The sequence below is a fragment of the Saimiri boliviensis genome, chromosome 1 (genome assembly GCF_048565385.1).
Source record: "Saimiri boliviensis isolate mSaiBol1 chromosome 1, mSaiBol1.pri, whole genome shotgun sequence".
In the NCBI taxonomy this organism is placed as follows: Eukaryota; Metazoa; Chordata; class Mammalia; order Primates; family Cebidae; genus Saimiri; species Saimiri boliviensis.
Window position 1 is genome coordinate 145,855,542 of NC_133449.1, and position 15,672 is coordinate 145,871,213.

General features: G+C 50.2%; 1 protein-coding gene and 2 non-coding genes across 3 annotated transcripts in view; all 3 read left to right on the forward strand.

Moving 5' to 3' along the window:
* VAC14 (VAC14 component of PIKFYVE complex) overlaps window positions 1-15,672 on the forward strand; it is a 125,886-nt gene that overhangs the window by 22,187 nt on the left and 88,027 nt on the right. The window contains exons 2-10 of the mRNA XM_003939929.4: window positions 1,272-1,422; window positions 1,771-1,938; window positions 2,778-2,840; window positions 3,401-3,508; window positions 4,040-4,149; window positions 4,452-4,558; window positions 5,541-5,675; window positions 6,601-6,750; window positions 14,119-14,182. Coding sequence (XP_003939978.1) covers window positions 1,272-1,422; window positions 1,771-1,938; window positions 2,778-2,840; window positions 3,401-3,508; window positions 4,040-4,149; window positions 4,452-4,558; window positions 5,541-5,675; window positions 6,601-6,750; window positions 14,119-14,182 — 1,056 coding nt within the window. The remainder of the gene's footprint in view (window positions 1-1,271; window positions 1,423-1,770; window positions 1,939-2,777; window positions 2,841-3,400; window positions 3,509-4,039; window positions 4,150-4,451; window positions 4,559-5,540; window positions 5,676-6,600; window positions 6,751-14,118; window positions 14,183-15,672) is intronic.
* On the forward strand, window positions 8,117-8,187 carry TRNAG-GCC (transfer RNA glycine (anticodon GCC)). The gene has a single exon. It is a non-coding gene; the product is annotated as a tRNA-Gly (tRNA).
* On the forward strand, window positions 8,939-9,009 carry TRNAG-GCC (transfer RNA glycine (anticodon GCC)). Its single transcript has one exon. It is a non-coding gene; the product is annotated as a tRNA-Gly (tRNA).

Here is a 15,672-nt window from a genome sequence, read left to right on the forward strand (position 1 = left end):
CAGCTCTTAACGCTTTTCTGTTTAATTCTAGAAACAGTCCCCCCTGCTCTTTCCCCGACTCAGTCACATTTCAGGACCTCCTTACCCCGTAGCCAGTGTTCTCCTGAACATTCCGGCATCAGTCTCCCGTCAAACCCACGCCCTCCCCAGCCCAGCTTCTCCAAGCCACCACCAGAGGTGTCCAGTTGAAACCTGGGGCTGAGCGTGTCATCCCTTGCTGGAAAACTTCCCCCAGCTCATCTTTTCCTTACCTGTCTCTAGCCACCCCTTCCATACACCAGAGCACTCATCTTGGCCCAGATATGCCATGTCATCATGTCTTGCCTTGGCCAGGCTCTTCTTCTCCGTGCCCAACATACCCTGTCTGCCTTTCTTTACCTGGAAAGTGCCTGTTACTGTTTTTAAAATCTGACGGGCCAGGCACGGTGGCTCACACCTGTAATCCCAGCACTTTGGAAGATTGAGGCGGGTGGATCACGAGGTCAAGAGTTCAAGACCAGCATGGCCAACATGGTGAAACCCCGTATCTACTAAAAATACGAAAATTAGCTGGGCATAATGGTGCATGCCTGTAATCCCAGCTACTCAGGAGGTTGAGGCAGGAGAATCACTTGAACCAGGACCCAGGAGGCGGACGTGGCCTTGAGCCGAGATCATGCCGCTGCACTCCAGCCTGGGCTACAGAGTGAGACAATGTCTAAAAAAAAAAAAAAAAAAAAATTGAACTCAGCTAGCACTTCCATGTAACCCTCCTGGACAGCCCGAGGAGACAGCCCATTGCATTTTCTTGTTTCTGTGATAGCTCCGGCACCGTTTTGTTACTATTAACTTGTTTGCATGTGGATCTTTCCCATTACACCGGGGCCTGATTCAGCTGTGTGTCACAGAAACATCCCTGGAAATAGTCACTCAGATGCAGAGTTTCTCAGAATGGAAAGCTGAGTAAGTGCTGAATAAAGACAGTTGATCAGCTGATGATGCATTGCATGTTTTTGGTCGCCAGTGACACATTCACTTGCATTCTCCCAGATTCCCAGAAGTGAGATAGCACCGTTGTTTCTTATTGCATTGTACACAAAGGGAAACTGAGACCCAGAGTAGGGAAACAACCATGACTCAGCCAGCCACAGAACTGAGACCTGCCCTGAGACGCCTGACTCCCAATTCCTCTTTCCAAACAGGTCATCTCCCTTCCTCATCGCAGCCCCACGCCCTGGAGGCCACAGCAGAGGTCGCCTGGTTCCCACAGCCCCTCTCTCCTCTCTCTCCAGGCTGGTCCGGGAGTTCGTGGCCCAGAACAATACCGTGCAAATCAAGCATGTGATCCAGACCCTGTCCCAGGAGTTTGCCCTGTCTCAGCACCCCCACAGCCGGAAAGGGGGCCTCATCGGCCTGGCCGCCTGCTCCATCGCACTGGGCAAGGTGGGCCTTTCACCCAAGGGACAGGCACACCCATCCCAGCCTTGATGCTGACCAAGCCATCCAGATTCCTTCCTTCTGGAGACCCAGCAGGGTGTTGCAGACCTGTGTTTTATTACCACTGTATCCACGCCTGAGAGCAGTAAGGCTGGCATTGTCGCCTTTCAGCCTGGTCCCTTAGGCATGGGCCCTCTTCTGGGAAGCAGACTTGGGAAGGGTCTTTGAGCCCAGCCCTCACGCAAAGGCCTGTACACCTCCAAGGGAGATGGGATGTCAGCTGGCACTGCAGGCTGCAGGGCCTGGACCCTGACCCATTCTGAGCTGTCTTCTCGTCTTCCTGCCCCCTTGCAGGACTCAGGGCTCTACCTGAAGGAGCTGATCGAGCCAGTGCTGACCTGCTTCAATGATGCAGACAGCAGGCTGCGCTACTACGCCTGCGAGGCCCTCTACAACATCGTCAAGGTGGCCCGGGGCGCTGTGCTGCCCCACTTCAATGTGCTCTTTGACGGGTTGAGCAAGGTAACCGCCCTCCTCCTCACTGGGCTGCGCTCAGTTCACCCACTTCACTTGACCTTCTGGGACCTTGGACCCCTTTTCCCAGATGTAAGCGGAACAGACAAGCATATGGCTGCAAGGGACACTGTCTGTTGAATCTGATCATTTTTTAACGGATTTGCATTTACACTTTTTTTCATTTCTGTTTTAATTCATTTTTATTGCATTTGGTGTAAGAATCAGTCGAGGGAAGAAACTGATCATCTGGGACACTAGCCTCCCTGGTAGAACGGGATGATCCTGAAGCCATCTTCCCCAGACCATACTTCCCTGTGTGGAAGGCGGCACTTGTGACATCTAGCTCACAAGCGCCCTAGAAAAAGCTCATGCTCTCCTCCATGCTGCTCGCAGTCGTGGAGTTCCCCTCTCAGGCGCAGAGCAGCCCTGCAATGCTGCTGCCCCTACACAATGCCATGGAAGTTTCTAGAGTATCAGCCTCGCAGCTCCCCATCCCCTCCTCCAGGAGTGGTGCGAGGACCCAGTGCTTTAAGATTGGAAACCCCTGGGGAAGGCTGACAGGAAGCAATCCCCTGACCCGGTCGCAGCAGGAAACAGGAACCACAGCGGGTCCCAGGAGAAGTTCCTAAACAGAGGGAATTCCCTGCATCTGGCTCCTGAGCAGGCTCCATTGTGCCCACCCCCGCTTTCCTAGCCTTTCCCAAATGTGTTTGCTGAAGGCGGGGCCTGCTGGCTGTTCCAGGCTGTCCCAAGGCCTGGGCTTGGAGTCTGTGGGACATCCCTGGTCTTGCATCTGACCGTGATCCCCGCCTCTGTGTCACCTCCCCTCCCTGTGCCTTTCACAGCTGGCGGCCGACCCGGACCCCAATGTGAAAAGTGGATCCGAGCTCCTAGACCGCCTTTTAAAGGTATTCCTACTTTGTCCCCACTTTTATTTCCACAGTCTATTTCTTCTATCTGTCTGTACCGCTTAGAAATTCTATCACTGAGAATGTTCTTGAATCTGAAATATATTTTAAATTTACATGCAGTAAAATGTATTCCCTGGTATGCAGTTCTATGACAAGAATATAGATCTCTATCACCACTGTCAAATACAGAACTGTGCCGTCACCCTAAATGTCCCCGTTTGTGACCGCCACCTAGAGCAAAGCAGCTTGCCTGTCACCTTCCACCCCAGCTGGCCCTGACAGCAGGGGCCTCAGCGTTCCATCCAGACCACAGAGAGCAGGGTCTTGCCATTCGATTGATTCTCTCGACTTTGATTCCTGCTTTCAATCTACCCATTTTGCCTGTCCTGTGGCCTGGAACAGGATGAACACTCCAGAGGCCTCTCATGCCTAGCTCGGGCTCTGCCATTTTTCGCGGTGGCCGCCTGAGCGCGGGAGCCAGCCCTGGGCCAGTGATTGAGCGAAGTCAGGCAGCCCTGGTCTCGGCTCTCAGCAGCTCACTTTCCTCTGATCCACAGGACATTGTGACTGAGAGCAACAAGTTCGACCTGGTGGGCTTCATCCCCTTGTTGCGAGAGAGGATTTACTCCAACAACCAGTATGCACGGCAGTTCATCATCTCCTGGGTGAGGCTTGGCCGGACACTGTTTCTCCAGCCTCCAGTTTGGACAGTCTTCTCCCTAGCACAGCCTTTCCAGGCCCTCGGGCTATAGGCACCCTCCATGTTCTCCCTCGAATAGCCATTGACACCTGATAATTCAAAAACCTTATTCAGCTTTGCCCCCGAGACCCACCGTGTTGGCCCTGAAGGGGTCCCAGTTCTTTCCTCATCCAGAAAACACCCAGATTTCTCTTTAAAGCCAGCAGTGCTGCTTCCAGCAGTCCCACTTTTCTAGCCTTGTCTGTCCTTCCCCATCCATCCCCTTCTCACCTCGGCATCCGAGTTTCCTTAGAGTCAAATGGCCATTCCCCTGCACATATAACAAAAAGTGCTGGCTGTCCCTAGCATCCGCCTCCCCCATGAGATGCCCGCACTGCAGGGAAATGCTTTCTCAGAGGGGTCCTCTTCCCACGCCCCAGTCCCAGAGGTTTGGTGAGCGGGAGACAGGGTTCTGGGGCGGGTGTGACTTCCCCTCCTGTTTCCTTCCTGTGGTCAGATCCTGGTTCTGGAGTCGGTGCCAGACATTAACCTGCTGGATTACCTGCCGGAGATCCTGGATGGACTATTCCAGATCCTGGGTGACAATGGCAAAGAGATCCGCAAGATGTGAGTGGAGTGAGGGGCAGGAAACTGCCGCCTGCTGCCACCCCCGGCTGTGCCCACACGCCTCACACCCACAGACAGGCAGCGGCAGGAGGGCAGGAAATTCGCTCTTCCTGGCTCCTATGCGTCCCACTTTAAGGAGCCAAGAGCCCCTCAACCCCCAGCCTCTGAAAATGATCACCTGACAAGTCCAAAAGCCAGGCCACCCTCTGTGTGTCTGTCCCAGCGCAGAAATCAGGGCTGGTTGAGGCTCTTCCAGCCCTGGCTGACCCGAGCTATTTCCACTTTCCTGTTCTTATTCATAGGTGTGAGGTTGTTCTTGGAGAATTCTTAAAAGAAATTAAGAAGAACCCCTCCAGTGTGAAGTTTGCTGAGATGGCCAACATCCTGGTGATCCACTGCCAGACCACGGGTGGGTGTGGGGGGCCCAGCCACGGCTGCCACTGCCCCCTCTGCAGAAGCACCTTTCACCATCTCAGCCTCAGTGAGGGGCAGGAGAGAGTTCTGGAAGGCACGTTAGCCAGTGTGACACCAGGCCCTGGGTGACGTGAAATGCTGGGTCTCTCTCAGGGAGGTCCAGGTTCTGTCACCCACACAGACACAGAGGTCCTTTCACCTGCTGCGTGTGGCCTGTGTGGAGTAAGATCTGGGGATTTCTTTGCTGGCGAACTTGTCCTTCGCCCTGAGACTTGAAATGCTTGGAGCATGGGATTATGTATCTGTTCCCTTCTGCTGAGTTTCAAACCACTGCAAAATGTAGTTGCCTAAAACAACAGTCACTTATGAGCCTGTGGGTCACCTGGGTGGTTCTCCTCACCTGGGCCAGGCTTGGCTGAGCTCAGTCATGCACCTGCTGTTAATGGTAGGGTTGCCGGGGTGAATGGCCCAAGATGGCCTCACTCACATCTGGCAGTTATCTGGCCATCTGCTGGGACTGTGCGGACAGCTGGACCACGTGTCTCGTCTTCCAGCAGGCTAGCCTGAGCGTGCTTATGGGGCATCCGTGGTGTTCCAAGACAGACAATAGAAGTGAGCAAGGCCTGTTGCAGCCACACCATCACTTCCACCACATCCCATTGGCCAAAGAAGCAAAGCCAGCCCAGATTCAAGGGGTGGTAAATTCCACTTCTTGATGAGAAGAGGAGCAGGGTCCCAGTGCAGAGGGGCAGGGATGTGCTATCCTTACAGTCTAGCACAGGCTTGTTGCTCCATCGCAGCCTGTATCTGCACCTTTGGAAGGCACAGCACACAGGCAGCAGAGCATTGGTGAGGCTGGAAGCCCTCAAGCCTTTGGGTTCCACAGGCTTCCAGCCCCATCCCACGAGTATGGTCAGTGGGAAGGAGCACTCCAGCTGCACATGCTGGCCCCTCTGAACCCCCAATTCCCCTTCCAGACGACCTCATCCAGCTGACAGCCATGTGCTGGATGCGGGAGTTCATTCAGCTGGCGGGCCGCGTGATGCTGCCCTACTCCTCTGGGATCCTGACTGCCGTCTTGCCCTGCCTGGCCTATGATGACCGCAAGAAAAGTATCCTTTGCTCTGAGGGAGCAGAATTGAGAGAACCCCCAAAGGGATTATGAAGTTGAGGGACCCCGCATCAGGACCTGAGGGCTGTCTTAGGATCCGCCGCTCTTCCACAGTCTCCCTAGCAGGTCAGGAACCAGCAGTGGAGTCAAACGTGGATTAGGAAAGCCAGGGACACGGGGCTGATGCTGGCTGTCCCCACACCTTGCCTGGTTACTTGCAGATCTGGTGCAGTTCTCCCGGGCCTCAGAGTTCCAACCCTCTGAGCTCACACTGCCCCACCTTGGGCTGGGGAAATCCCATTGGTGGGAGGGTTTAGGTGGGGGCCCCAAGAAAAGAAATAGGAGCATCTCACAGGGCACAGTGTGGCAAGGAGAGCAGGGACTCAGTTCAGACAGCCTGTCTGCCAAACATAGACCCAGGAGGACTGAGCTCCAGACCAGGAATACCAGGTTCAAGGAAGCCTTCCCTGGCTGGGGCCGCTCTATATTAACCCATTTTGTGTTGCTGTAAAGGAATATCTGAGGCTGGGTAATTTATAAAGAAAAGAGATTCCTTCAGCTCCCAATTCTGCAGACTATACGGGAAGCATGGTGCCACCATCTGCTCTGCTTCTGGTGAGGCCTCAGGAAGCTTTTAGTCATGGCAGAAGGTGAAGGGGAAGCCAGCAGGTCACGTGGCAAGAAAGGGAACAACAGAGGTGGCAGGCTCTCTGAAAAAACCAGCTCCCACGTGAATAATAATAGAGGACTCACTCAACTCACTCAGTATCATGGAGAGGGCACCAAGCAGTTAGAGAGGATTCCACCCCCACGACCCAGACTCCTCCCACCAGGCCCCACCTCCAGCACTGGGAATCACATGTCAGCGAGAGATTTGGAGAGACAGACATCCAAATCAGATCACACTCCTTACATCAGTGGACAAGGCATCAAAGAAGTGGCCAACGTGTGCAACCAGAGCCTGATGAAGCTGGTCACCCCGGAGGATGACGAGCCGGACGAGGCGAGGCCCGGGCAGAGGCAGGCAGAGCCCAACCCTGACGATGCCCTGCCAAAGCAGGAAGGCACAGCTAGTGGTGAGTGGACTCTTCCCCAGCCCCTCGTCTCCTTTCAGGGGCCCAGAGAGCCAGAAGTCACAGGACTTGCCTTAAACAACCTCACTTAAGCAACCAGAACTACTTTATATATTCCACTCACATAATTGTAGCAGCACAACCTAGCGCAGTGGCAACGGTGCTTCTCCCCATTCTGCAGACAGAACAAGGGAAGCTGAGCAGTGTGGCCACACACTAGCAGCTAGTGAAGGCTGGAACTGGATTGGAGCCTAGGCAGGCTGTCCCCAGCTGCCACGATCGTAACCCTTACTGCCTCAAAGACCATGACACCTTTCCTTCATCTTTTTCCTGGGTTTAGCTACAGGAAATAAGTGTTTTCAGGGCAGGAAAGTTTGCAGCATGGAGGGAGGAGTACCAGGATTTAGGGTGCACTTGATTCTTGGCTGTAGACATCCAGCCACCCAGAAGGCTGGCTGCTTTTGCCATGTGGGTCATTCTCAGGGTGGGAGGGGTAAGAAAGCTCTAGCTTCGATTTATTTTCTGTACTTGAAAATTCTGTTGCCCAAGTAAGTGCCTTTAAAAAGTGAAGTGGCTCTGTTCTCCTTTCCGACTCCTCTAACATAATTTTCTTGTTTATCTGTAACATCAACCACATTTATGGCCAGGCTGGGTAATTCCAGCTGGGAGGCTGAGGCGATCTGCATGAACTCAGGAGTTTGAGACCAGCCTGGGCAACACGGCAAAACCCCGTCTCTACCAAAAACAAAAACAAAAAATTACAAAAATTAGCCGTGTGTGGTGGTGCGTGCCTATAGTCCCAGCTCCTCAAGGAGGATCACTTGAGCCCAGGAGCCCAGGAGGTATAGAGGTTGCAGTGAGCTGTGATCGTACCACTGTACTCCAACCTACGCAACAAAGAAAGACCCTGTCTCAAAAAAAAGAAGCCACATTTATGCCCACTGGCATCTGAAATTTAACTCAAGATGTTACCTAGAACCCTGTTGCTTTCATATTTCTTGGGTCTCTGTCCTCACCGAGAGGTCACTGATCAGCTTTGGGTTGATGTCCTCCTTTGCAGAAATAGCCAAAGAGTAAACTGAGGTACAACCCACTCAGATCTTTAAGGGTAGCAGAGTAAGATCTGGGACCTGCCCCCAGGAGCCAAAAGAATGGCTGAGAAATCTCCCATTGCCATTCATGGACGTTTCTTTTGAACAGCTGAGCAGAATCTCAAGCATGCGTGCCCCACCTCCTCCTGTGGGTTTGGCTGGCAGAATCCAGCAGCTGTCCATGCTGAACCTGTCTTGGGTGTCGGGTTACAGCTGTTCCATCACCACTGTGAGCCAGAGCAGCAAAACAGCTGGAGGCAGAGCAACCCTCAGCTGGAGCATTGGTGGTTCAGTGGTAGAATTCTCGCCTGCCACGCGGGAGGCCCGGGTTCGATTCCCGGCCAATGCAGCAGCTGAAAACCTTTTGGCAGCTCCTGGAAAAAGAAAACTTGGAGAAATAAGTTAACTTGGAGAGACAAGCTAGTGTGGGCCTTCCAAGTGAGGAGCTTTCTTACTGGGAGAAACTAGAAGATTCAGAGATACACTGAAATATGAGTGTTTGATTTTTGTTTTCTAATTCTCATTTTAGAAAATTTGGAAAGTAGAGGAAAATGCAAAGAAATAAGACTGTCCCCAAGAGGCAATGAATATTCAAATTTTGGCCTATTTTTTCCAGTTTTATATATATATATATACACACACACACACACACACACATACACACACACAGTTAGGATCATACAGCTTATACAACTTTGTGCTCTGTTTGAAGTTCACGGTGCCTCATAATCCATAGTCAGAATAATAGTTGCCTGGGTTTGAAGAAAAGGAAGAATTGGGACTGACTACTTAGAGATGCCTGGTTTCTTTTGGGGGTGATGATGGAGATGTTCTAGAATTAAATAAAAGGGATGGATGCACAAGTTTGTGAATGTAATAGAAACTACCTGGTTGAACACCTGAAAATGGAGAATTTTTTGTTATGTGAAATCTTATGTTATGTGAGTTAGATCTCAATTAAAAAAAAAAAAAGTCAGTGTCTATTCTCCTAAATTAGAACCCAACTTTCTGCTTATGTGGCAAGAAGTCAGTCCCGCTGGAAAAGAACCACTTCATCCTGTGGGTTCTGGCCTCAACTAAAAACCTCCCTGCCAGCTGAAGCATTGGTGGTTCAGTGGTAGAATTCTCGCCTGCCACGCGGGAGGCCCGGGTTCGATTCCCGGCCAATGCAGCTTGTCTACCTTTTTAGATGGTTTTCCTAAGCATTTTTCACACAGCTGCTTGCCTAGAAGAGTATTACCCTAACCAGGATACATTCATGCGTCTTGGCTCTAGATTTTACTGCCTCATAAACAGCATTTCAGCAGATGAAAAGCTCACTTTGTGCTACTTCCCAGAGATGGTAACAGCTAATTTGGGGCCTTCACATCCACTCGCAGCCCTGCTTAGCTTGTAACTAACTCCTCACCAGTCTTTTACCAAGATGCCCAGGAGAAAGTCCCTGCCAGCCGCAAGATAGAGATGGCTTTGCTGGTCAGGGACAGATTCATCGCAGCCGCTCCTGTTCACTCCTTCCTCTCTGCTCCGTCTGTTCCCACCCTGGCCCACCTGGCTAAGGACAGGACCTCCTGCCTGGTCTTCCTTGTTTAGTTGTGCTGATCCACCAACAGTACCACATTCCTCATAGCACACCTCTGGGCAAGAACCTTTGCGTGTGTGCATATTTGCACCCCTGCCCCAACCTCCAGATCTTCTCCCTTCTCCTCGGACCATGGGACCCCCAGTCAGGGCAGCCCCTCATCTGTGCCTCTTCACTTGCTCCAGCTCCCTCTTGGCCTGCCACTTGGGGGCATCCACAGCACAGTGCCCTTTCCCTGGTTCTGAGCTCTTATGGCACTTAGTGTGTCCAGCCTGGGCCCCTTCAGGACGTGTCCTGATTGTCTCAGGAGTGGCAGCAGAGATTCTGGGGTCTGAACAACCTGCCTATGAGTCCGAGCTCAGCTGACTTTCTCTCTCTTCCCCTTAAATAGCTGCCTACCCTTTCTAAGCCTCAGATTTCTTGTTTGTTAAGTAGGGTAACAGTAGTAATACCTAACCTATAGTATGATTGTTTCAGAAAAGATTTTTACATGTAAATCACTTAGTACGTGACAAACACTAACAGGTGCTTCATTGTTGTTTTAGTACATGTTTATGAGGGACTCACAGTGGGCACTGTGACTCATTCCTGTAATCTCAGCACTTTGGGAGGCTGAGTCGGGCAGATCATGAGGTCAGGAGTTCAAGACCAGCCTGGCCAACATGGTGAAACTCCATCTCTACTAAAAATACAAAAAATTAGCTGGCCATGGTGGCACATGCCTGTAGTCTCAATTGCTGGAAACTGGCAAGCAGAGGTTGCAGCCAGATTGCGCCACTGCACTCCAGCCTGGGTGACAGAGTGAGACTCCCATCTAAAAAAAAAAATGTGCGCAGTCCTTCCCCTCAGCAGTCCCACCCTGCGTGGAAGCACAGGAGAGATGTAAGAGTGAAAATCAGGAAACAATCTGAATTAATTTGAAGCCCATTTCTGACGCCACATGATTTCATCTATAAATGTGGGTATTTCTAAAAGATGCCTTCCAGGGGCACGGAGTCCTGGCTGCTGTTCCAGTCTGTCCTGCCCAGCTTTCCCAAGCTTTCCCTCCTCACCTTTCTCCAGGCCCTGGTCCAGCAGTCAGACACCGGGCTCCCTGGGCCTTGGCACTGGGAGGACGAGCATCTCAGCAAGCCCAGCCCCCTGCTACAGCTGCCCCTGTCCCCTCCAAACTGTGCCCTGGGTCTACAGGGACAGGCGGCAGTACAGACATGGAAACAAAGGCCCCTCTTTACTAGGAGAAAAGGTATATGGCCCACACCTAGAATAGCACTGCTCTAAGCCACAGGACAGAGTGAAAGACACAAGTTGCAGAAGATACACTGTGAGCCCATTTATTTGTACAAAATAAGAAGTAGGACAGTGCAAGCCAGCTCGGGGTACTTACCTACCCAGAGGAGTATGACCTACAGGTAGAGAAAAGTAAGACTAAAGATTCAGGAAAGAAAGAGGTTGTGCTTTGTGTTTGAAAATTTTTAGAATGAGGATATATTTTGCTTGTATAATTTAACACTTTTAAGAGGCCAATTGATACAATTAATGATCGTTTTGGTTTATGACCCATGGAATAATATCAATATTCAGGATTCCATAATGACATAAATAATTGAATTAACTAATGGTGAAGAAGGGACAGCTCTGGGCATGGCGACTCAGGCCTGTAATCCCAGCACTTTTAGAGGCTGAGGTGGGTGGATCACTTGAGGTCAGGAGTTCAACACCAGCCTGACTAACGTGGCGAAACCCCATCTTTACTAATAAAACAAAATTGGCTGGGTGCAGTGGCTCACACCTGTAATCCCAGCACTTTGGGAGGCTAAAGCGGGTAGATCACAAGGTCAGCAAATGAAGACCATCCTGGCCAACATAGTGAAACCCTGTCTCTACTAAAAATACAAAAATTAGCTAGATGTGATGGTGTGCACCTGTAATCCTACTCAGGAGGCTGAGGCAGGAGAATTGGATAATCACTTGAACCCGGGAGGCAGAGGTTACAGCTAGCTGAGATCTTGCCACTACACTCTGTCCTGACGACAGAGTGACACTCTGTCCAAAAAAGAAAAAAAAATAGCCAGACATGGTGGCACTTGACTATAATTTCAACTGGTTGGGAGTCTTAGGCGTGAGAATCATTTGAACCTGGGAGACGGAGGTTGCAGTGAGCCGAGATCACACCGTTGTAGTACTCCATCCTGGACAACAGAGTCAAACTGTGTCAAAAAAGAGGAAGGAGGGAAAGAAGGGAGGGAGGGAGGGAATCACTGTAAGGCAAATTCCACGGTAACGTTTGCAGGTCTGAGTGCCGCAGTTCATCACTGGGGACGTGTTTGAGGGAACAGAATATTTGTCTAATCTCAAGTATCCTCCCCAAGATATTTATTAACTACAAACAGAAAAACAGTAGCCTTACAGGAGAGAAACCCAGCAGACACTGTCTTCATCAGGCGATGAGGTTAACGTCACTAATAATGAGGCCAGCAGACAACACGCGCCCCCGATAGGGTGCACTGAGGCGCGACACTTCGTGACATTACTCCAAAGATGTGTAACTCCCTATTCATGAAAAAGCATGAGACCAACCCACAAGGGGAGACAGTTCTACAGAGTAAGTGACCAGGGCTTTAAAAATGTCAAGTTTTTGAAAGACACACAGATTAAGGGGCTGTCACGGATTGGAGGAGACAAAAAAGCCAGTTTAGCTAAATGCGAGATCCTGGAACAAAAGGCCAGGAATGGAAAATCTTGTGATGTTCAAATTAGGATAACTGTTCAGTTAATGTTACTGAATTGATGTTAAACTTGTGGGTTTAATCACTGAACTATGGGGCCGGGTGTGGTGGCTCATGCCTGTAATCCCAGCACTTTGGGAGGCTGAGATAGTCAGATCAGATGAACCCAGGAGTTTGAAAACAGCCTGGATAACATGACAGAACTCCATCTCTAGTGAAAATACAACAAAAAAAAAAAATATATCCAGACGTGATGGTACATGCCTATAGTCCCAGCTACCCTGGAGGCTGAGGTGGGCTCAATCTCTTGAGCCCAGGAGGCAGAGATTGCCGTGAACCAAGGTTGTGCCTCTGTACTCCAGCCTGGGCAACACAGCTGAGACTGTCTCAAAAAAAAAAAAAAAGATAATTGAACTATGGGTATGTACAATATTAGCGTTAGTGATTGCTGCCTGAAGGATATACAAAGAATTCTCTACTCTTTTTGCATCATTTCTATGCATCTAAAATTATTTCACAACTAAAAAAAATCAGAGTATGGAATTTTTTCCCAGAGCACTTCCCACCCCAAACACTGCAGACTGCCAGCCCCCTCCTCCCTCCTCAGTGCAGTGAGAGCCATGGCCAGGGCCCAAACGGGCTGAAGGCGAATGGGATCCTACTGGCAGCCTTCCAGATCTGGAACATCTTGGCTCTTTAAGAAATTTGATTAGATGCCAAAAGAAAAAGGTTGTAATTTAAAGGTTATTCCTTAACGGCAAAAAAATAAATAGTTGATGCCAGAAAGATGCTTTTCTACCCTGGGTTGTATGACAGTAAGTTAAATACTGATGACATGTATTTGGCCCCTTGGAGGAAGTCTCGGGCACAATGCAGTCACAGTCCTTTCTCCAAAGTCAGTTTTTAAGCCCTTTATTGAGATAGAATTCATATACCACACAATCCACCCAGCATCAAGTGTACAATTAAGTGACTTCTGTAGATTCACAGGGTTGTGTAACCATCACCACAAGCAATTTTACAATATTTTCAGTGCCCTTGAAAGAATCTCTTAGCCATTATACCCTACTCCCCTGTCTCCTCCAGTCCTAGGCAACCACCAGGCTACTTTATCTCTCCATAGGTTTGCCTGTTCTAAACACTCGAGAAAGGGAATCATACAATACGTAGTCTTTTGTGATTGGCTTCTTTCAGCTAACACAATGCTTTTAAAGTTCATTCATGTTGTGGCATACACATCAGTACTTCATTCTTTTTTATTGCCAAATCATAGTCCATTGTGTGGCTATACCACACCTTATTTATCCATTCATTCGCCTGATAGACATTAGGGTTGCTTCTACTTTTTGGCTATTGTAGATAATGCTGATGTGAACACAACTGATGTACCAGGTTTCATGTGGCCATAAGTTTTCATTTCTCTTTGGTATATACCTAGGAATGGAACTGCTGAGTCATGTGTTGACTCTGTGTTTAGCCTTTTGAGGAATGGCCAGACTGTTGTCCAAAGCAGCTCGCATCATTTTACTTTCCCACCAGTGATGTACGAGGGTTCCGGTTTCTCCATAGCCTCACCAACACTTGTAATTATCTATCTTTTAGCCATCCTGATGGGTGTCCAGTAATATCTTGTAGTTTTCATTTGCATTTTCCTGACGGTAGTATCTTTCATTTTAAATATTCATTCCCCTCAGGCCCGTGATCCCCTCCGAGATTGGCTGGATGTGTTCAGCACTGGTGTCCCCTCCTTGGGAGATCACTGTGCCTTCAAACTTACAAGCGTGGGGTCTATCCCAAGAGCTTTGGAGTATGACTGGGCATTGGATCCTCAGGGCTCCAGAGCCATGGTCCTTTTGAAGAGCCCAAATCAAGGTTTGGGGCACTGGAGAGTTGTGTGTGCGCTTGTCACAGGGGTCTTGTTTATTCAAGAGACCTGACAGCTTTTCATGACTGCTTGTTCCTCTTCCTCTCCCAGGAGGTCCAGATGTTTCCTGTGACTCCAGCTTCAGTTGCGGCCTCAGTGTCTTCACTGCAGCCAGGTAAGTGGTTTGTTTCAGCCAGAGGGTTTGTGGAAACTGATCTTTCCTGGAGGCAGGAGACTACAGTGATGACCCAAGGCAAACACTGCTCACAGCGCTTCTTGTGGGACACCATCATACACAAAGAAGCTACTTGATGAGGGATTCTGAAGGACACTGAACAAGCCCACCCCATCCAGGCTGATGGATAGATAGGGTGGGTTAGAAGCCACTGGGGGCCGGGTGTGGTGGCTCACGCCTCTAACCCAGCACTTCAGGAGGTTGAGGCAGACAGATCGCTTGAGTTCAGGAACTCAAGGCCAGCCTGGGCCACATGGTGAGACCCTGTTTCTACTAAAAATACGAAAGATTAGCTGGGCATGGTGGCACATGCCTATGGTCCCAGCTACTTAGTGAGGCAGAGGTGGGAGGATCACTTGAGCCTGAGGTGGGCTGAGGTTGAAGTGAGCCAAGATCATGCCACTGCACTCCAGTCTGAGTGACAGAGTAAGATCATGTCTAAAAAAAAAAAAAAAAGGAATAGAAGAAAATGGATTGTTCTTGCCTATTTTTAAATACTTTTTAAAAAAAATTAAGCTATTGAAGGTCAATAAATGCAAGTTGTGATAATAAAAGTGAGACACTTACAGGTGCCTTGACTCAGCACCTTCTGTTTGTCCAGGATGATGTGGGGCCAACAAGACTGACAAGGGGAAGCCTGTTCAAGGACAGCCTGGAGTGTGGGCAGTCATTAATCATCTCTGAGATTAAGACTAAATCACAGGCCCCAGGAACTGTCCTCTCCTGTGCCCCTAGGTCAGCTGCAATGGCGCAGTCTTCCACATGGGGGCAGTGCAGGCCAAGCGCAAAATAATTCTATTCTTTGCTGCTCCCTCCAGACGCCCTGCAAGGTGATGGGACTCCCATGGGAGAGCACTATCACAGTTCTGCCCTGGTCTGAGTCTCCTGGACTTGCCCCATGTCACTTTTTCTTTGGGTGGCACTGGCACATCTGGGGCTAGAGTGGATGGCGGGTCTCATACAGGGGTTTCTTCCCTCTGAGCTGGACAGTGAACCTGGGCCCTGGGAGAGCCAGTCACTCATGAAGAGAAAATGTGGACTCTGCCCCAAAAGGCTCTCCTCCCCAGACCCCTAGGACCCCTCCCCCATTGATGTCATTTGTGAACTCCTCCTCCCTCAGCACCCCAAGCATGTTTTCCAAGCACGCAGGTACAGCTGAGTATACAGCGTGCCCCTAGACAGCCCCACGTTGGTGGAGCAGATCAGTGAACGTTGCCCATTCTCATTTTCACTTAGTTGTCACGAATTGCAGGGCACCTGCCCACGCTCACTGCTGCAGGCTCCAAGATGAGAGTCCGCCCGGAAAGTGTCCTTGACCTTTAGTTACTCTAGTGGCGAGACAGAGACGGAGGCAGGAAGTTACTGGAAAGGGGAGCAATTGCTGTGAGGGGTGAAATTAGTGGAAAAGGAGGGCCATGGTGCCCGAGCCC